We start from the raw sequence: 24599 nt of genomic DNA, 5'->3' as shown, positions 1-24599 counted from the left end.
CTGTACTATAATACACACTGCAGAGTAACACACTGTATTATAATACACACACTGCAGAGTAACACTGTACTATAATACACACACTGCAGAGTAACACACTGTATTATAATACACACACTGCAGAGTAACACTGTACTATAATACACACACTGCAGAGTAACACACTGTGCTATAATACACACACTGCAGAGTAACACACTGTACTATAATACACACACTGCAGAGTAACACACTGTACTATAATACACACACTGCATAGTAACACACTGTACTATAATACACACTGCAGAGTAACACACTGTATTATAATACACACACTGGAGAGTAACACTGTACTATAATACACACACTTCCAGAGTAACACACTGTACTATAATACACACACTGCAGAGTAACACACTGTACTATAATACACACACTGCAGAGTAACACACTGTACTATAATACACACACTGCAGAGTAACACACTGTATTATAATACACACACTGCAGAGTAACACACTGTACTATAATACACACTGCAGAGTAACACTGTACTATAATACACACACTGCAGCGTAACACACTGTACTATAATACACACACTGCAGAGTAACACACTGTACTATAATAAACACACTGCAGAGTAACACACTGTATTATAATACACACACTGCAGAGTAACACTGTACTATAATACACACACTGCAGAGTAACACACTGTATTATAATACACACACTGCAGAGTAACACTGTACTATAATACACACACTGCAGAGTAACACACTGTGCTATAATACACACACTGCAGAGTAACACACTGTACTATAATACACACACTGCAGAGTAACACACTGTACTATAATACACACACTGCATAGTAACACACTGTACTATAATACACACTGCAGAGTAACACACTGTATTATAATACACACACTGGAGAGTAACACTGTACTATAATACACACACTTCCAGAGTAACACACTGTACTATAATACACACACTGCAGAGTAACACACTGTACTATAATACACACACTGCAGAGTAACACACTGTACTATAATACACACACTGCAGAGTAACACACTGTATTATAATACACACACTGCAGAGTAACACTGTACTATAATACACACACTGCAGAGTAACACACTGTACTATAATACACACACTGCAGAGTAACACACTGTGCTATAATACACACACTGCAGAGTAACACACTGTACTATAATACACACACTGCAGAGTAACACACTGTACTATAATAAACACACTGCAGAGTAACACACTGTATTATAATACACACACTGCATAGTAACACACTGTATTATAATACACACACTGCATAGTAACACACTGTACTATAATACACACACTGCAGAGTAACACACTGTACTATAATACACACACTGCAGAGTAACACACTGTATTATAATACACACACTGCAGAGTAACACACTGTACTATAATACACACACTGCAGAGTAACACACTGTACTATAATACACACACTGCAGAGTAACACACTCTACTATAATACACACACTGCAGAGTAACACACTGTACTATAATACACACACTGCAGAGTAACACTGTACTATAATACACACACTGCAGAGTAACACACTGTATTATAATACACACACTGCAGAGTAACACTGTACTATAATACACAAACTGCAGAGTAACACACTGTACTATAATACACACACTGCAGAGTAACACACTGTGCTATAATACACACACTGCAGAGTAACACACTGTACTATAATACACACACTGCAGAGTAACACACTGTACTATAATACACACACTGCATAGTAACACACTGTACTATAATACACACTGCAGAGTAACACACTGTATTATAATACACACACTGGAGAGTAACACTGTACTATAATACACACACTTCCAGAGTAACACTGTACTATAATACACACACTGCAGCGTAACACACTGTACTATAATACACACACTGCAGAGTAACACACTGTACTATAATACACACACTGCAGAGTAACACACTGTATTATAATACACACACTGCAGAGTAACACACTGTATTATAATACACACACTGCAGAGTAACACACTGTATTATAATACACACACTGCAGAGTAACACTGTACTATAATACACAAACTGCAGAGTAACACACTGTACTATAATACACACACTGCAGAGTAACACACTGTGCTATAATACACACACTGCAGAGTAACACACTGTACTATAATACACACACTGCAGAGTAACACACTGTACTATAATACACACACTGCATAGTAACACACTGTACTATAATACACACTGCAGAGTAACACACTGTATTATAATACACACACTGGAGAGTAACACTGTACTATAATACACACACTTCCAGAGTAACACACTGTACTATAATACACACACTGCAGAGTAACACACTGTACTATAATACACACACTGCAGAGTAACACACTGTACTATAATACACACACTGCAGAGTAACACACTGTATTATAATACACACACTGCAGAGTAACACACTGTACTATAATACACACTGCAGAGTAACACTGTACTATAATACACACACTGCAGCGTAACACACTGTACTATAATACACACACTGCAGAGTAACACACTGTACTATAATACACACACTGCAGAGTAACACACTGTATTATAATACACACACTGCAGAGTAACACTGTACTATAATACACACACTGCAGAGTAACACACTGTATTATAATACACACACTGCAGAGTAACACTGTACTATAATACACACACTGCAGAGTAACACACTGTGCTATAATACACACACTGCAGAGTAACACACTGTACTATAATACACACACTGCAGAGTAACACACTGTACTATAATACACACACTGCATAGTAACACACTGTACTATAATACACACTGCAGAGTAACACACTGTATTATAATACACACACTGGAGAGTAACACTGTACTATAATACACACACTTCCAGAGTAACACACTGTACTATAATACACACACTGCAGAGTAACACACTGTACTATAATACACACACTGCAGAGTAACACACTGTACTATAATACACACACTGCAGAGTAACACACTGTATTATAATACACACACTGCAGAGTAACACTGTACTATAATACACACACTGCAGAGTAACACACTGTACTATAATACACACACTGCAGAGTAACACACTGTGCTATAATACACACACTGCAGAGTAACACACTGTACTATAATACACACACTGCAGAGTAACACACTGTATTATAATACACACACTGGAGAGTAACACTGTACTATAATACACACACTTCCAGAGTAACACACTGTACTATAATACACACACTGCAGAGTAACACACTGTACTATAATACACACACTGCAGAGTAACACACTGTATTATAATACACACACTGCAGAGTAACACACTGTACTATAATACACACTGCAGAGTAACACTGTACTATAATACACACACTGCAGCGTAACACACTGTACTATAATACACACACTGCAGAGTAACACACTGTACTATAATACACACACTGCAGAGTAACACACTGTATTATAATACACACACTGCAGAGTAACACTGTACTATAATACACACACTGCAGAGTAACACACTGTATTATAATACACACACTGCAGAGTAACACTGTACTATAATACACACACTGCAGAGTAACACACTGTGCTATAATACACACACTGCAGAGTAACACACTGTACTATAATACACACACTGCAGAGTAACACACTGTACTATAATACACACACTGCATAGTAACACACTGTACTATAATACACACTGCAGAGTAACACACTGTATTATAATACACACACTGGAGAGTAACACTGTACTATAATACACACACTTCCAGAGTAACACACTGTACTATAATACACACACTGCAGAGTAACACACTGTACTATAATACACACACTGCATAGTAACACACTGTACTATAATACACACTGCAGAGTAACACACTGTATTATAATACACACACTGGAGAGTAACACTGTACTATAATACACACACTTCCAGAGTAACACACTGTGCTATAATACACACACTGCAGAGTAACACACTGTACTATAATACACACACTGCAGAGTAACACACTGTACTATAATACACACACTGCATAGTAACACACTGTACTATAATACACACTGCAGAGTAACACACTGTATTATAATACACACACTGGAGAGTAACACTGTACTATAATACACACACTGCAGAGTAACACACTGTATTATAATACACACTGCATAGTAACACACTGTATTATAATACACACACTGCATAGTAACACACTGTATTATAATACACACACTGCAGAGTAACACACTGTACTATAATACACACACTGCAGAGTAACACACTGTATTATAATACACACACTGCAGAGTAACACACTGTACTATAATACACACACTGCAGAGTAACACACTGTACTATAATACACACACTGCAGAGTAACACACTGTACTATAATACACACACTGCAGAGTAACACACTGTACTATAATACACACACTGCAGAGTAACGCACTGTACTATAATACACACACTGCAGAGTAACACTGTACTATAATACACACACTTCCAGAGTAACACACTGTACTATAATACACACTGCAGAGTAACACACTGTACTATAATACACACACTGCAGAGTAACACACTGTACTATAATACACACACACTGCAGCGTAACACACTGTACTATAATACACACACTGCAGAGTAACACAATGTACTATAATACACACACTGCAGAGTAACACACTGTGCTATAATACACACACTGCAGAGTAACACACTGTACTATAATACACACTGCAGAGTAACACTGTACTATAATACACACACTGCAGAGTAACACACTGTACTATAATACACACACTGCAGAGTAACACACTGTACTATAATACACACACTGCAGAGTAACACACTGTACTATAATACACACACTGCATAGTAACACACTGTACTATAATACACACTGCAGAGTAACACACTGTATTATAATACACACACTGGAGAGTAACACTGTACTATAATACACACACTTCCAGAGTAACACACTGTACTATAATACACACACTGCAGAGTAACACACTGTACTATAATACACACACTGCAGAGTAACACACTGTACTATAATACACACACTGCAGAGTAACACACTGTATTATAATACACACACTGCAGAGTAACACTGTACTATAATACACACACACTGCAGAGTAACACTGTACTATAATACACACACTGCAGAGTAACACACTGTACTATAATACACACACTGCAGAGTAACACACTGTACTATAATACACACACTGCAGAGTAACACACTGTATTATAATACACACACTGCAGAGTAACACACTGTACTATAATACACACTGCAGAGTAACACTGTACTATAATACACACACTGCAGCGTAACACACTGTACTATAATACACACACTGCAGAGTAACACACTGTACTATAATACACACACTGCAGAGTAACACACTGTATTATAATACACACACTGCAGAGTAACACTGTACTATAATACACACACTGCAGAGTAACACACTGTATTATAATACACACACTGCAGAGTAACACTGTACTATAATACACACACTGCAGAGTAACACACTGTACTATAATACACACACTGCAGAGTAACACACTGTGCTATAATACACACACTGCAGAGTAACACACTGTACTATAATACACACACTGCAGAGTAACACACTGTACTATAATACACACACTGCATAGTAACACACTGTACTATAATACACACTGCAGAGTAACACACTGTATTATAATACACACACTGGAGAGTAACACTGTACTATAATACACACACTTCCAGAGTAACACACTGTACTATAATACACACACTGCAGAGTAACACACTGTACTATAATACACACACTGCAGAGTAACACACTGTACTATAATACACACACTGCAGAGTAACACACTGTATTATAATACACACACTGCAGAGTAACACACTGTACTATAATACACACTGCAGAGTAACACTGTACTATAATACACACACTGCAGCGTAACACACTGTACTATAATACACACACTGCAGAGTAACACACTGTACTATAATACACACACTGCAGAGTAACACACTGTATTATAATACACACACTGCAGAGTAACACTGTACTATAATACACACACTGCAGAGTAACACACTGTATTATAATACACACACTGCAGAGTAACACTGTACTATAATACACACACTGCAGAGTAACACACTGTGCTATAATACACACACTGCAGAGTAACACACTGTACTATAATACACACACTGCAGAGTAACACACTGTACTATAATACACACACTGCATAGTAACACACTGTACTATAATACACACTGCAGAGTAACACACTGTATTATAATACACACACTGGAGAGTAACACTGTACTATAATACACACACTTCCAGAGTAACACACTGTACTATAATACACACACTGCAGAGTAACACACTGTACTATAATACACACACTGCAGAGTAACACACTGTACTATAATACACACACTGCAGAGTAACACACTGTATTATAATACACACACTGCAGAGTAACACTGTACTATAATACACACTTCAGAGTAACACACTGTACTATAATACACACACTGCAGAGTAACACACTGTGCTATAATACACACACTGCAGAGTAACACACTGTACTATAATACACACACTGCAGAGTAACACACTGTACTATAATACACACACTGCAGAGTAACACACTGTATTATAATACACACACTGCATAGTAACACACTGTATTATAATACACACACTGCATAGTAACACACTGTATTATAATACACACACTGCAGAGTAACACACTGTACTATAATACACACACTGCAGAGTAACACACTGTATTATAATACACACACTGCAGAGTAACACACTGTACTATAATACACACACTGCAGAGTAACACACTGTACTATAATACACACACTGCAGAGTAACACACTCTACTATAATACACACACTGCAGAGTAACACACTGTACTATAATACACACACTGCAGAGTAACGCACTGTACTATAATACACACACTGCAGAGTAACACTGTACTATAATACACACACTTCCAGAGTAACACACTGTACTATAATACACACTGCAGAGTAACACACTGTACTATAATACACACACTGCAGAGTAACACACTGTACTATAATACACACACACTGCAGCGTAACACACTGTACTATAATACACACACTGCAGAGTAACACAATGTACTATAATACACACACTGCAGAGTAACACACTGTGCTATAATACACACACTGCAGAGTAACACACTGTACTATAATACACACACTGCAGAGTAACACTGTACTATAATACACACACTGCAGAGTAATACACTGTACTATAATACACACACTGCAGAGTAACACACTGTACTATAATACACACTGCAGAGTAACACACTGTACTATAATACACACACTGCAGAGTAACACACTGTACTATAATACACACACTGCAGAGTAACACACTGTACTATAATACACACACTGCAGAGTAACACACTGTACTATAACACACACACACTGCAGAGTAACACACTGTACTATAATACACACACTGCAGAGTAACACACTGTACTATAATACACACACTGCAGAGTAACACACTGTACTATAATACACTGCAGAGTAACACTGTACTATAATACACACTGCAGAGTAACACACTGTGCTATAATACACACACTGCAGAGTAACACTGTACTATAATACACACACTGCAGAGTAACACACTGTACTATAATACACACACTGCAGAGTAACACACTGTACTATAATACACACACTGCAGAGTAACACACTGTGCTATAATACACACACTGCAGACTAACACACTGTACTATAATACACACACTGCAGAGTAACACTGTACTATAATACACACACTGCAGAGTAACACACTGTACTATAATACACACACTGCAGAGTAACACACTGTACTATAATACACACACTGCAGAGTAACACACTGTACTATAATACACACACTGCAGAGTAACACACTGTACTATAATACACACACTGCAGAGTACCACACTGTGCTATAATACACACACTGCAGAGTAACACATTGTACTATAATACACACACTGCAGAGTAACACTGTACTATAATACACACACTGCAGAGTAACACACTGTACTATAATACACACACTGCAGAGTAACACACTGTATTATAATACACACACTGCATAGTAACACACTGTATTATAATACACACACTGCAGAGTAACACTGTACTATAATACACACTGCAGAGTAACACACTGTACTATAATACACACACTGCAGAGTAACACACTGTATTATAATACACACACTGATGCCGTCTAGCTCTGTGTATTATAAAGGGACGGTCCCGTCTAGCTCTGTGTATTATAAAGGGATGGTCCCGGACTAGCTCTGTGTATTATAAAGGGACGGTCCCGGACTAGCTCTGTGTATTATAAAGGGACGGTCCCGGACTAGCTCTGTGTATTATAAAGGGGCGGTCCCGGACTAGCTCTGTGTATTATAAAGGGACGGTCCCGTCTAGCTCTGTGTATTATAAAGGGACGGTCCCATCTAGCTCTGTGTATTATAAAGGGACGGTCCCATCTAGCTCTGTGTTTTATAAATGGACGGTCCCGTCTAGCTCTGTGTTTTATAAATGGACGGTCCCGGACTAGCTCTGTGTATTATAAAGGGACGGTCCCGGTCTAGCTCTGTGTATTATAAAGGGACGGTCCCGGACTAGCACTGTGTATTATAAAGGGACGGTCCCGGACTAGCTCTGTGTATTATAAAGGGACGGTCCAGTCTAGCTCTGTGTATTATAAAGGGACGGTCCTGGACTAGCTCTGTGTATTATAAAGGGATGGTCCCGGACTAGCTCTGTGTATTATAAAGGGACGGTCCCGTCTAGCTCTGTGTATTATAAAGGGACGGTCCCGGACTAGCACTGTGTATTATAAAGGGACGGTCCCGGACTAGCTCTGTGTATTATAAAGGGACGGTCCCGGACTAGCTCTGTGTATTATAAAGGGGCGGTCCCGGACTAGCTCTGTGTATTATAAAGGGGCGGTCCCGTCTAGCTCTGTGTATTATAAAGGGGCGGTCCCGTCTAGCTCTGTGTATTATAAAGGGGCGGTCCTGTCTAGCTCTGTGTATTATAAAGGGGCGGTCCGGACTAGCTCTGTGTATTATAAAGGGACGGTCCCGGACTAGCTCTGTGTATTATAATGGGACGGTCACGACTAGCTCTGTGTATTATAAAGGGACGGTCCCGTCTAGCTCTGTGTATTATAAAGGGACGGTCCCGACTAGCTCTGTGTATTATAAAGGGACGGTTCCATCTAGCTCTGTGTATTATAAAGGGACGGTCCCGTCTAGCTCTGTGTATTATAATGGGACGGTCCCGACTAGCTCTGTGTATTATAAAGGGACGGTCCCGGACTAGCTCTGTGTATTATAAAGGTGCGGTCCCGTCTAGCTCTGTGTATTATAAAGGGACGGTCCCGGACTAGCTCTGTGTATTATAAAGGGACGGTCCCGTCTAGCTCTGTGTATTATAAAGGGGCGGTCCCGGACTAGCTCTGTGTATTATAAAGGGACGGTCCCGGACTAGCTCTGTGTATTATAAAGGGGCGGTCCTGTCTAGCTCTGTGTATTATAAAGGGACGGTCCTGGACTAGCTCTGTGTATTATAAAGGGGCGGTCCCGTCTAGCTCTGTGTATTATAAAGGGGCGGTCCCGTCTAGCTCTGTGTATTATAATGGGACGGTCACGACTAGCTCTGTGTATTATAAAGGGATGGTCCCGACTAGCTCTGTGTATTATAATGGGACGGTCACGACTAGCTCTGTGTATTATAAAGGGACGGTCACGGACTAGCTCTGTGTATTATAAAGGGACGGTCCCGTCTAGCTCTGTGTATTATAATGGGACGGTCACGACTAGCTCTGTGTATTATAAAGGGACGGTCCCGACTAGCTCTGTGTATTATAAAGGGACGGTCCCGGACTAGCTCTGTGTATTATAAAGGGACGGTCCCGGACTAGCTCTGTGTATTATAATGGGACGGTCACGACTAGCTCTGTGTATTATAATGGGACGGTCCCGGACTAGCTCTGTGTATTATAAAGGGACGGTCCCGGACTAGCTCTGTGTATTATAAAGGGACGGTCCCGACTAGCTCTGTGTATTATAAAGGGACGGTTCCATCTAGCACTGTGTATTATAAAGGGGCGGTCCTGGACTAGCTCTGTGTATTATAAAGGGACGGTCCTGGACTAGCTCTGTGTATTATAAAGGGACGGTCCCGGACTAGCTCTGTGTATTATAATGGGACGGTCACGACTAGCTCTGTGTATTATAAAGGGACAGTCCTGGACTAGCTCTGTGTATTATAAAGGGACGGTCCCGGACTAGCTCTGTGTATTATAAAGGGACGGTCCCGGTCTAGCTCTGTGTATTATAAAGGGACGGTCCCGGACTAGCTCTGTGTATTATAAAGGGGCGGTCCCGTCTAGCTCTGTGTATTATAAAGGGACGGTCACGACTAGCTCTGTGTATTATAAAGGGACGGTCCCGTCTAGCTCTGTGTATTATAAAGGGATGGTCCCGTCTAGCTCTGTGTATTATAAAGGGACGGTCCTGGACTAGCTCTGTGTATTATAATGGGACGGTCACGACTAGCTCTGTGTATTATAAAGGGACGGTCACGACCAGCTCTGTGTATTATAAAGGGACGGTCCCGGTCTAGCTCTGTGTATTATAAAGGGACGGTCCTGCACTAGCTCTGTGTATTATAAAGGGACGGTCCTGGACTAGCTCTGTGTATTATAATGGGACGGTCCCGGACTAGCTCTGTGTATTATAATGGGACGGTCCCGGACTAGCTCTGTGTATTATAAAGGGACGGTCCTGCACTAGCTCTGTGTATTATAAAGGGACGGTCCTGGACTAGCTCTGTGTATTATAAAGGGACGGTCCCGGACTAGCTCTGTGTATTATAAAGGGGCGGTCCCGTATAGCTCTGTGTATTATAAAGGGACGGTCCTGGACTAGCTCTGTGTATTATAAAGGGACGGTCCCGGACTAGCTCTGTGTATTATAATGGGACGGTCCCGGACTAGCTCTGTGTATTATAAAGGGGCGGTCCCGTCTAGCTCTGTGTATTATAAAGGGACGGTCCCGGACTAGCTCTGTGTATTATAAAGGGGCGGTCCCGTCTAGCTCTGTGTATTATAAAGGGACGGTCCTGGACTAGCTCTGTGTATTATAAAGGGACGGTCCCGGTCTAGCTCTGTGTATTATAAAGGGACGGTCCTGCACTAGCTCTGTGTATTATAAAGGGACGGTCCTGGACTAGCTCTGTGTATTATAATGGGACGGTCCCGGACTAGCTCTGTGTATTATAAAGGGACGGTCCCGTCTAGCTCTGTGTATTATAAAGGGACGGTCCTGGACTAGCTCTGTGTATTATAATGGGACGGTCACGACTAGCTCTGTGTATTATAAAGGGACGGTCACGACTAGCTCTGTGTATTATAAAGGGACGGTCCCGGACTAGCTCTGTGTATTATAAAGGGACGGTCCCGGACTAGCACTGTGTATTATAAAGGGACGGTCCTGCACTAGCTCTGTGTATTATAAAGGGACGGTCCTGGACTAGCTCTGTGTATTATAATGGGACGGTCCCGGACTAGCTCTGTGTATTATAAAGGGGCGGTCCCGTCTAGCTCTGTGTATTATAAAGGGACGGTCCTGGGCTAGCTCTGTGTATTATAAAGGGACGGTCCTGGACTAGCTCTGTGTATTATAATGGGACGGTCACGACTAGCTCTGTGTATTATAAAGGGACGGTCCTGGGCTAGCTCTGTGTATTATAAAGGCACGGTTTTATGTAGTATTATAAAGGGGTGGTCTTGGCTAGCATCTCGCTCTTAAAGGGGCAGTGCAGTATGTTTCCACCATGTCAGTGTAGCACCCCAAAGTGGTGGTACCTCTCCTGCACCCTGCTACTGTCTTTATTGGGCTAATACAATGTAATCTTTGTATTCTGTTCCAGGTTCACCACAATGTGCATCTAAAATATTGTTATTTAACTCTTATACATGTAATTTACCTGGTTCCCCTGCAGGTGGCAGCATTTCTGGCAGAGCTATCTTAGACAGAATGAAACTTACCATTCCCCCCCCCCCCCCCCCCCCCTTTTCCTACCAGAAGGAGGTGGGTCGGGTCTGGTGTGTTCTGGTTGAGACTCAATGTTGGAGAGGCCAGGATTCTAACCTATTCCTTAGCTAAAGATAAGTCCGACTAAAAAGTAAAGTGCAGCGTAAAGAAGAAGCCGAGTTATCCAGTCAGCTTGTCAGTACAGCAGAGTGAGAGAAGGAGAGAGCAGAGTTATCCAGTCAGCTAGTCAGTACAGCAGAGTGAGAGAAGGAGAGAGCAGAGTTATCCAGTCAGCTAGTCAGTACAGCAGAGTGAGAGAAGGAGAGAGCAGAGTTATCCCGTCAGCTTGTCAGTACAGCAGAGTGAGAGAAGGATATAGCAGCGTTGAGTTTGCCTGCCAGTTTAATGCTAAAGCCTGCTGGAACCAAGACAAAGCCTGAAACTGTTTGGAGAAACGTTTATTCAAAGTAAAGCTGCCGTTGAGCTTCATCTCAAGGTCTGGCCTCAAGTTATTCTTTCCAATTCCTAAATTATTCCCCCTATTATTTGCTTCGGAGCCAAAGCCTGGGGTCCAGCAGTATCCAGGTAGGAGCACCGTGACACATAAAGAGACATTCAGGCTGCACTACACGACTCAGCATTCCTACTACACCTGGGACGCGATATAGAGGGCCTGGGGGGAGGCGACCGTTGCATTAGCAGCCCCCTTAGTGTATGCTGGGCTTCTCTCTGCAGATGAATCTCATTGCCGGCTGCTTCTATGATGGGGTGCTGCTCTACGCCCATGCTCTGAATGAGACGCTACAGGAAGGGGGTTCTCCGAAGGATGGAATCCGGATTGTGCAGAAGATCCAGGAGCGCAGCATGCATGGTGAGCCTGCCACATACTCGCAGCTTCAATATGGGTCTTATCAGAAGTATTGAGGATGATTAGAGTTATACTCCTCTATTTCTCAGGAATCACTGGAACTGTCAGCATGGACAAAAGCAATGACCGGAACACAGACTTTGATCTCTGGACAATGGCTGACCAAGAGACCGGTCACTTTGAGGTAAGATTTGGGCGAGGTGACCTCGTTTACTGGAAACCCCACGACAGGTTACACCTAAAGTGCCCCATAACAAACAGTGACCTCCACAGTGCCCCCCATAGCAGTGACCTCCACAGTGCCCCCCATAACAGTGACCTCCACAGTGCCCCCCAAAACTGTGACCTCCACAGTGCCCCCCCCTAACTGTGACCTCCACAGTGCCCCCCCCCCTAACTGTGACCCCCACAGTGCCCACCCCCATAGCAGTGACCTCCACAGTGCCCACCCCCATAGCAGTGGCCTCCACGGTGCCCACCCCCATAGCAGTGGCCTCCACAGTGCACCCATAAGGCTAGTTTAACACTAGCGGCAAGGATTTACGGCAGGCTGTTCCGGTGGGTGAACAGTCTGTCGGATCCGTCCTGCCGCTAGTTCATGTGTGCCCCAGGACTGCCGCTTCGTCCCCATTGACTATAATGGGGCCAGGGGCGGAGTTCCAGCGGCAGCACAGCAGCGCACGCTGAGAGGCGGCCGGACTAAAAGTATTGCATGCAGTACTTTTAGTCCAGCTGCCTGTAACAGTGACATCCACAGATACCCCCCCCCCATAACAGTAACATCCACAGATACCCCCCCCCCATAACAGTAACATCCACAGATACCCCCCCCCCATAACAGTAACATCCACAGATCCCCCCCCCCAACAGTGACATCTGTCCTCAGCATCTCTTCCAACCTCGTCCTTCTGCCTTTACTTCTGTTTCAGGCTTGTCCTTCTCATAAGAGTGCCCCCACCTTATCTGCCTCGTCCTTCCTCGTCTACTAACTGCTCTATCATAGTAACATAGTACATAAGGATAAAAAAAAGCCCTCCGTCCAGTTCGGCCTGTCATCCTGCAAGTTGATCCAGAGGAAGGAAAAAAAAAACTGAGGTAGAAGCCAATTTTCCTCACTTTGGGGGAAAAAAATTCCCGACTCCAATCAGGCATCAGAATAACTCCCTGGATCAACGACCCCTCTCTAGTAGCTATAGCCTGTAATATTATTACACTCCAGGAATACATCCGAGCCCCTCCTGAATTCTTATACTGAACTCACCATCACCACCTCCTCAGGCAGAGAGTCCATAGTCTCACTGCTCTTACCGTAAAGAGTCCATAGTCTCACTGCTCTTACAGTATAGAGTCCATAGTCTCACTGCTCTTACAGTATAGAGTCCATAGTCTCACTGCTCCTACAGTATAGAGTCCATAGTCTCACTTCTCTTACAGTAAAGAGTCCATAGTCTCACTGATCTTACAGTAAAGAGTCCATAGTCTCACTGCTCTTACAGTAAAGAGTCCATAGTCTCACTGCTCTTACAGTAAAGAGTCCATAGTCTCACTGCTCTTACAGTAAAGAGTCCATAGTCTCACTGCTCTTACAGTATAGAGTCCATAGTCTCACTGCTCTTACAGTAAAGAGTCCATAGTCTCACTGCTCTTACAGTAAAGAGTCCATAGTCTCACTGCTCTTACCGTAAAGAGTCCATAGTCTCACTGCTCTTACAGTATAGAGTCCATAGTCTCACTGCTCTTACAGTATAGAGTCCATAGTCTCACTGCTCCTACAGTATAGAGTCCATAGTCTCACTTCTCTTACAGTAAAGAGTCCATAGTCTCACTGATCTTACAGTAAAGAGTCCATAGTCTCACTGCTCTTACAGTAAAGAGTCCATAGTCTCACTGCTCTTACAGTAAAGAGTCCATAGTCTCACTGCTCTTACAGTAAAGAGTCCATAGTCTCACTGCTCTTACAGTATAGAGTCCATAGTCTCACTGCTCTTACAGTAAAGAGTCCATAGTCTCACTGCTCTTACAGTAAAGAGTCCATAGTCTCACTGCTCTTACCGTAAAGAGTCCATAGTCTCACTGCTCTTACAGTATAGAGTCCATAGTCTCACTACTCTTACCGTAAAGAGTGCATAGTCCCACTGCTCTTACAGTATAGAGTCCATAGTCTCACCGCTCTTACAGTACAGAGTCCATAGTCTCACTGCTCTTACAGTAAAGAGTCCATAGTCTCACTGCTCTTACAGTAAAGAATCCATAGTCTCACTGCTCTTACAGTAAAGAGTCCATAGTCTCACCGCTCTTACAGTAAAGAGTCCATAGTCTCACTGCTCATACAGTACAGAGTCCATAGTCTCACTGCTCTTACAGTAAAGAGTCCATAGTCTCACTGCTCTTACCGTAAAGAGTCCATAGTCTCACTGTTCTTACAGTATAGAGTCCATAGTCTCACTGCTCTTACAGTAAAGAGTCCACAGTCTCACTGCTCTTACAGTATAGAGTCCATAGTCTCACTACTCTTACAGTAAAGAGTCCATAGTCTCACTGCTCTTACAGTAAAGAGTCCATAGTCTCACTGCCCTTACAGTAAAGAGTCCATAGTCTCACTGCTCTTACAGTAAAGAGTCCATAGTCTCACTGCCCTTACAGTAAAGAGTCCATAGTCTCACTGCTCTTACAGTAAAGAGTCCATAGTCTCACTGCTCTTACCGTAAAGAGTCCATAGTCTCACTGCTCTTACAGTATAGAGTCCATAGTCTCACTGCTCTTACAGTAAAGACTCCATAGTCTCACTGCTCTTACAGTATAGAGTCCATAGTCTCACTGCTCTTACAGTAAAGAGTCCATAGTTTCACTGCTCTTACCGTAAAGAGTCCATAGTCTCACTGCTATTACAGTATAGAGTCCATAGTCTCACTGCTCTTACAGTAAAGAGTCCACAGTCTCACTGCTCTTACAGTATAGAGTCCATAGTCTCACTGCTCTTACCGTAAAGAGTCCATAGTCTCACTGCTCTTACAGTATAGAGTCCATAGTCTCACTGCTCTTACAGTAAAGACTCCATAGTCTCACTGCTCTTACAGTATAGAGTCCATAGTCTCACTGCTCTTACAGTAAAGAGTCCATAGTTTCACTGCTCTTACCGTAAAGAGTCCATAGTCTCACTGCTATTACAGTATAGAGTCCATAGTCTCACTGCTCTTACAGTATAGTCCACAGTCTCACTGCTCTTACAGTATAGAGTCCATAGTCTCACTGCTCTTACAGTAAAGAGTCCATAGTCTCACTGCTCTTACAGTAAGGAGTCCATAGTCTCACTGCTCTTACAGTATAGAGTCAATAGTCTCACTGCTCTTACAGTAAAGAGTCCATAGGCTCACCGCTCTTACAGTAAAGAGTCCATAGTCTCACCGCTCTTACAGTATAGAGTCCATAGTCTCACTGCTCTTACCGTAAAGAGTCCATAGTCTCACTGCTCTTACAGTAAAGAGTCCATAGTCTCACTGCTCTTACAGTAAAGAATCCATAGTCTCACTGCTCTTACAGTAAAGAGTCCATAGTCTCAAAGCTCTTACAGTAAAGAGTCCATAGTCTCACTGCTCTTACAGTAAAGAGTCCATAGTCTCACTGCTCTTACAGTAAAGAGTCCATAGTCTCACCGCTCTTACAGTATAGAGTCCATAGTCTCACTGCTCTTACCGTAAAGAGTCCATAGTCTCACTGCTCTTACAGTAAAGAGTCCATAGTCTCACTGCTCTTACAGTAAAGAGTCCATAGTCTCACTGCTCTTACAGTAAAGAGTCCATAGTCTCACTGCTCTTACCGTAAAGAGTCCATAGTCTCACTGCTCTTACAGTATAGAGTCCATAGTCTCACTGCTCTTACAGTATAGAGTCCATAGTCTCACTGCTCTTACAGTATAGAGTCCATAGTCTCACTGCTCTTACAGTATAGAGTCCATAGTCTCACTGCTCTTACAGTATAGAGTCCATAGTCTCACTGCTCTTACAGTATAGAGTCCATAGTCTCACCGCTCTTACAGTATAGAGTCCATAGTCTTACTGCTCTTACAGTATAGAGTCCATAGTCTCACTGCTCTTACAGTATAGAGTCCATAGTCTCACTGCTCTTACAGTATAGAGTCCACAGTCTCACCGCTCTTACAGTATAGAGTCCATAGTCTCACTGCTCTTACAGTAAAGAGCCCATAGTCTCACTGCTCTTACAGTACAGAGTCCATAGTCTCACTGCTCTTACAGTATAGAGTCCATAGTCTCACTGCTCTTACAGTACAGAGTCCATAGTCTCACTGCTCTTACAGTATAGAGTCCATAGTCTCACTGCTCTTACAGTATAGAGTCCATAGTCTCACTGCTCTTACAGTAAAGAATCCATAGTCTCACTGCTCTTACAGTAAAGAGCCCATAGTCTCACTGCTTTTACAGTAAAGAGTCCATAGTCTCACTGCTCTTACAGTATAGAGTCCATAGTCTCACTGCTCTTACAGTAAAGAGTTCCATAGTCTCACTGCTCCTACAGTATAGAGTCCATAGTCTCACTGCTCTTACAGCACAGAGTCCATAGTCTCACTGCTCTTACAGTACAGAGTCCATAGTCTCACTGCTCTTACAGTAAAGAGTCCATAGTCTCACTGCTCTTACAGTAAAGAGTCCACAGTCTCACTGCTCTTACAGTAAAGAGTCCATAGTCTCACTGCTCTTACAGTAAAGAGTCCACAGTCTCACTGCTCTTACAGTAAAGAGTCCATAGTCTCACTGCTCTTACAGTAAAGAGTCCATAGTCTCACTGCTCTTACAGTATAGAGTCCATAGTCTCACTGCTCTTATAGTAAAGAGTCCACAGTCTCACTGCTCTTACAGTAAAGAGTCCACAGTCTCACTGCTCTTACAGTAAAGAGTCCACAGTCTCACTGCTCTTACAGTAAAGAGTCCATAGTCTCAATGCTCTTACAGTAAAGAGTCCACAGTCTCACTGCTCTTACAGTAAAGAGTCCACAGTCTCACTGCTCTTACAGTAAAGAGTCCACAGTCTCACTGCTCTTACAGTAAAGAGTCCATAGTCTCACTGCTCTTACAGTATAGAGTCCATAGTCTCACTGCTCTTACAGTAAAGAGTCCACAGTCTCACTGCTCTTATAGTAAAGAGTCCATGGTCTCACTGCTCTTACAGTAAAGAGTCCATAGTCTCACTGCTCTTACAGTACAGAGTCCATAGTCTCACTGCTCTTACAGTAGAGTCCATAGTCTCACTGCTCTTACAGTAAAGAGTCCATAGTCTCACTGCTCTTACAGTAAAGAGTCCATAGTCTCACTGCTCTTACAGTACAGAATCCATAGTCTCACTGCTCTTACAGTAAAGAGTCCATAGTCTCACTGCTCTTACAGTAAAGAGTCCATAGTCTCACTGCTCTTACAGTAGAGTCCATAGTCTCACTGCTCTTACAGTAAAGAGTCCATAGTCTCACTGCTCTTACAGTAAAGAGTCCATAGTCTCACTGCTCTTACAGTAAAGAGTCCATAGTCTCACTGCTCTTACAGTATAGAGTCCATAGTCTCACTGATCTTACAGTATAGAGTCCATAGTCTCACTGCTCTTACAGTAAAGAGTCCATAGTCTCACTGCTCTTACCGTAAAGAGTCTATAGTCTCACTGCTCTTACAGTAGAGTCCATAGTCTCACTGCTCTTACAGTAAAGAGTCCATAGTCTCACTGCTCTTACAGTAAAGAGTCCATAGTCTCACTGCTCTTACAGTAAAGAGTCCATGGTCTCACTGCTCTTACAGTAAAGAGTCCATAGTCTCACTGCTCTTACAGTATAGAGTCCATAGTCTCACTGCTCTTACAGTAAAGAGTCCATAGTCTCACTGCTCTTACAGTATAGAGTCCATAGTCTCACTGCTCTTACAGTAAATAGTCCATAGTCTCACTGCTCTTACAGTAAAGAGTCCATAGTCTCACTGCTCTTACAGTAGAGTCCATAGTCTCACTGCTCTTACAGTAAAGAGTCCATAGTCTCACTGCTCTTACAGTAGAGTCCATAGTCTCACTGCTCTTACAGTAAAGAGTCCATGGTCTCACTGCTCTTACAGTAAAGAGTCCATAGTCTCACTGCTCTTACAGTATAGAGTCCATAGTCTCACTGCTCTTACAGTAAAGAGTCCATAGTCTCACTGCTCTTACAGTATAGAGTCCATAGTCTCACTGCTCTTACAGTAAAGAGTCCATAGTCTCACTGCTCTTACAGTAAAGAGTCCATAGTCTCACTGCTCTTACAGTAGAGTCCATAGTCTCACTGCTCTTACAGTAAAGAGTCCATAGTCTCACTGCTCTTACAGTAAAGAGTCCATAGTCTCACTGCTCTTACAGTAAAGAGTCCATGGTCTCACTGCTCTTACAGTAAAGAGTCCATAGTCTCACTGCTCTTACAGTATAGAGTCCATAGTCTCACTGCTCTTACAGTAAAGAGTCCATAGTCTCACTGCTCTTACAGTATAGAGTCCATAGTCTCACTGCTCTTACAGTAAATAGTCCATAGTCTCACTGCTCTTACAGTAAAGAGCCCATAGTCTCATTGCTCTTACAGTATAGAGTCCATAGTCCCACCGCTCTTACCGTATAGAGTCCATAGTCTCACTGCTCTTACAGTAAAGAGTCCATAGTCTCACTGCTCTTACAGTATAGAGTCCATAGTCTCACTGCTCTTACAGTAAAGATTCCATAGTCTCACTGCTCTTACAGTAAAGAGTCCATAGTCTCACTGCTCTTACAGTAAAGAGTCCATAGTCCCACTGCTCTTACAGTATAGAGTCCATAGTCTCACCGCTCTTACAGTAAAGAGTCCATAGTCTCACTGCTCTTACAGTAAAGAGTCCATAGTCTCACTGCTCTTACAGTAAAGAGTCCATAGTCCCACTGCTCTTACAGTATAGAGTCCATAGTCTCACCGCTCTTACAGTAAAGAGTCCATAGTCCCACTGCTCTTACAGTATAGAGTCCATAGTCTCACCGCTCTTACAGTAAAGAGTCCATAGTCTCACTGCTCTTACAGTAAAGAGTCCACAGTCTCACTGCTCTTACAGTATAGAGTCCATAGTCTCACCGCTCTTACAGTAAAGAGTCCATAGTCTCACTGCTCTTACAGTAAAGAGTCCACAGTCTCACTGTTCTTACAGTAAAGAGTCCATAGTCTCACTGCTCTTACAGTAAAGAGTCCATAGTCTCACCGCTCTTACAGTAAAGAGTCCATAGTCTCACTGCTCTTACAGTAAAGAGTCCATAGTCTCACTGCTCTTACAGTAAAGAGTCCACAGTCTCACTGCTCTTACCGTAAAGAGTCCACAGTCTCACTGCTCTTACAGTATAGAGTCCATAGTCTCACTGCTCTTACAGTAAAGAGTCCATTGTCTCACTGCTCTTACAGTATAGAGTCCATTGTCTCACTGCTCTTACAGTATAGAGTCCATAGTCTCACTGCTCTTACAGTAAATAGTCCATAGTCTCACTGCTCTTACAGTAAAGAGTCCATAGTCTCACTGCTCTTACAGTAAAGAGTCCATAGTCTCACTGCTCTTACCGTAAAGAGTCCATAGTCTCACTGCTCTTACAGTAAAGAGTCCATAGTCTCACTGCTCTTACAGTAAAGAGTCCATAGTCTCACTGCTCTTACCGTAAAGAGTCCATAGTCTCACTGCTCTTACCGTAAAGAGTCCATAGTCTCACTGCTTTTACAGTAAAGAGCCCATAGTCTCACTGCTCTTACAGTACAGAGTCCATAGTCTCACTGCTCTTACAGTACAGAGTCCATAGTCTCACTGCTCTTACAGTATAGAATCCATAGTCTCACTGCTCTTACAGTAAAGAGTCCATAGTCTCACTGCTCTTACAGTAAAAAGTCCATAGTCTCACTGCTCTTACAGTAAAGAATCCTCTTCTATGTTTGTGCAGAAACCTTCTTTCCTCCAGACGCAGAGGATGTCCCCTCGTCACAGTCACAGTCCTGGGGATAAATAGATGATGGGAGTGATCTCTGTACTGACCCCTGATATATTTATACATAGTAATTAGATCTCCCCTCAGTCGTCTTTTTTTCCAAAGTGAATAACCCTAATGTTGATAATCTTTCAGGGTACTGTAGTTGCCCCATTCCAGTTATTACTTTAGTTGCCCTCCTCTGGACCCTCTCCAGCTCTGCTATGTCTGCCTTGTTCACAGGAGCCCAGAACTGTACACAGTTCTACATGTGTGGTCTGACCAGTGATGTGTAAAGTGGTAGGACTATGTTCTCATCACCGCCATCTATGCCCCTTCTGATGCAACCCACTATCCTATTGGCCTTGGCAGCAGCTGCCTGACACTGGTTTTTGCAGCTTAGTTTGCTGTTTATTAAAATTCCTAGATCCTTTTCCATGTCAGTGTTACCCAGTGTTTTACCATTTAGTATGTACGGGTGACTTGCATTATTCCTTCCCATGTGCATAACCTTACATTTGTCAGTGTTAAACCTCATCTGCCACTTATCTGCCCAAGACTCCAATCTATCCAGATCCCTCTGTAGTAGTATACTGTCCTCTGTAGTATATATACAGTATACTGTCCTCTGTAGTATATATACAGTATAATGTCCTCTGTAGTATATATACAGTATACTGTCCTCTGTAGTGTATATACAGTATACTGTCCTCTGTAGTATATATATACAGTATACTGTCCTCTGTAGTATATATACAGTATACTGTCCTCTGTAGTATATATATACAGTATACTGTCCTCTGTAGTATATATACAGTATACTGTCCTCTGTAGTATATATATACAGTATACTGTCCTCTGTAGTATATACAGTATACTGTCCTCTGTAGTATATATATACATTATACTGTCCTCTGTAGTGTATTTATACAGTATACTGTCCTCTGTAGTATATATACAGTATACTGTCCTCTGTAGTATATATACAGTATACTGTCCTCTGTTGTATATACAGTATACTGTCCTCTGTTGTGTATATATACAGTATACTGTCCTCTGTAGTATATATACAGTATATTGTCCTCTGTAGTATATATATACAGTATACTGTCCTCTGTAGTATATATAATATACTGTCCTCTATAGTATATATACAGTATACTGTCCTCTGTAGTATATATACAGTATACTGTCCTCTGTTGTATATACAGTATACTGTCCTCTGTTGTGTGTGGGTGTGGGTGTGTATATATACAGTACAGGACAAAAGTTTGGACACACCTTCTCATTCGAAGAGTTTTCTTTATTTTCATGACTATGAAGGCATCAAAACTATGAATTAACACATGTGGAATTATATACATAACAAACAAGTGTGAAACAACTGCTTTGATTACTGCTTTGATTACTGCTTTGCACACGCTTGGCATTCTCTTGATGAGCTTCAATAGGTAGTCCCCTGAAATGGTCTTCCCTTCACAGATGTGCCCTGTCAGGTTTAATAAGTGGGATTTCTTGCCTTATAAATGGGGTTGGGACCATCAGTGGCGTTGAGGAGAAGTCAGGTGGATACACAGCTGATAGTCCTACTGAATAGACTGTTAGAATTTGTATTATGGCAAGAAAAAAGCAGCTAAGTAAAGAAAAACGAGTGGCCATCATTACTTTAAAGAAATGAAGGTCAGTCAGTCAGCTGAAAAATTGGGAAAAACTTTGAAAGTAAGGGCTATTTGACCATGAAGGAGAGTGATGGGGTGCTGCGCCAGATGACCTGGCCTCCACAGTCACCGGGACCTGAACCCAATCGAGATGGTTTGGGGTGAGCTGGACCGCAGAGTGAGGCAAAAGGGCCAACAAGTGCTAAGCATCTCTGGGAACTCCTTCAAGACTGTGGGAAGACCATTTCAGGGGACTACCTCTTGAAGCTCATCAAGAGAATGCCAAGAGTGTGCAAAGCAGTAATCAAAGCAAAAGGTGGCTACTTTGAAGAACCTAGAATATGACATATTTTCAATTGTTTCACACTTGTTTGTTATGTATATAATTCCACATGTGTTAATTCATAGTTTTGATGCCTTCATAGTCATGACAATAAAGAAAACTCTTTGAATGAGAAGGTGTGTCCAAACTTTTGGTCTGTACTGTAAATATATACACTACAGAGGACAGTATACTATATACATACTACAGAGGACAGTATACTGTATATATATACACTACAGAGGACAGTATACTGTATATATACTACAGAGGACAGTATACTATATACATACTACAGAGGACAGTATACTGTATATATATACACTACAGAGGACAGTATACTGTATATATATATATATATATATATATAGGTATCTCAAAGAGTCGAATGGCCCCCAAGGTCTCCCGATCTGACCCGCTTAGACTTTTATCTTTGGGGTCATCTGAAGGCAATTGTCTATGCTGTAAAGCTATGAGATGTGCAGCACCTGAAACTACGGATACTGGAAGCCTGTGCTAGCATTTCTCCTGCGGTGTTGCTATCAGTGTGTGAAGAGTTGGAGAAGAGGGTTGCATTGACAATCCAACACAATGGGCAGCACATTGAACCACATTGTATAAGTGGTCCAGAAACTTGTAAATAACTCATTAAAGAATAAAGTTACGTTAAAACCAAGCACACGATTGTTTTTCTTGTGAAATTCCCAATAAGTTTGATGTGTCACATGACCCTCTTCCTATTGAAAAAACAAAGTTGGATTCAAAATGGCCGACTTCAAAATGGCCGCCATGGTCACCACCCATCTTGAAAAGTTCCCCCCTCACATATACTAATGTGCCACAAACAGGAAGTTAATATCACCAACCATTCCCATTTTATTAAGGTGTATCCATATAAATGGCCCACCCTGTATATGGAAGAGAATAGGGCCCAATACTGACCCCTGAGGTACCCCACTAGTGACAGTGACCCCTCCAGTACTGACCCCTGAGGTACCCCACTAGTGACAGTTACCCCTCCAATACTAACCCCTCTGGTACCCTCGCTAGTGACAGTGACCCTCCAATACTGACCCCTGAGGTACTCCGCTAGTGACAGTGACCCCTCCAGTACTGACCCCTGAGGTACCCACTAGTGACAGTGACCCTTCAGTACTGACCCCTGAGGTACCCCCACTAGTGACAGTGACCCCTCCAATACTGACCCCCTGAGGTACTCCAATAGTGACAGTGACCCCTCCAGTATCCAGTACTGACCCCTGAGGTACCCTACTAGTGACAGTGACCCTTCCAGTACTGACCCCTGTGGTACCCCACTAGTGACAGTGACCCCTCCAGTACTGATCCCTGAGGTTCGCCACTAGTGACAGTGACCCCTCCAATACTGACCCCTGAGGTACCCCACTAGTGACAGTAACCCCTCCAGTACTGACCCCTGAGGTACCCCACTAGTGACAGTGACCCCTCCAGTACTGACCCCTGAGGTACCCACTAGGACAGTGACCT

The 24599-nt window shown here is 42.4% G+C and overlaps 1 protein-coding gene across 1 annotated transcript in view; it reads left to right on the top strand.

Annotated features, from left to right (window-relative positions):
* The window catches only part of NPR2 (natriuretic peptide receptor 2), a 239603-nt gene that overhangs the window by 135005 nt on the left and 79999 nt on the right, over window positions 1–24599 (top strand). The window contains exons 4-5 of the mRNA XM_040420641.1: window positions 12998–13133; window positions 13220–13314. Of these exons, the coding sequence (XP_040276575.1) occupies window positions 12998–13133; window positions 13220–13314 (231 nt within the window). The remainder of the gene's footprint in view (window positions 1–12997; window positions 13134–13219; window positions 13315–24599) is intronic.

The sequence above is a fragment of the Bufo bufo genome, chromosome 2, assembly GCF_905171765.1.
Source record: "Bufo bufo chromosome 2, aBufBuf1.1, whole genome shotgun sequence".
Lineage (NCBI taxonomy): Eukaryota > Metazoa > Chordata > Amphibia > Anura > Bufonidae > Bufo > Bufo bufo.
Note: the sequence above shows the minus strand (reverse complement) of the source record. Positions and strands in the feature narration are given on the sequence as shown.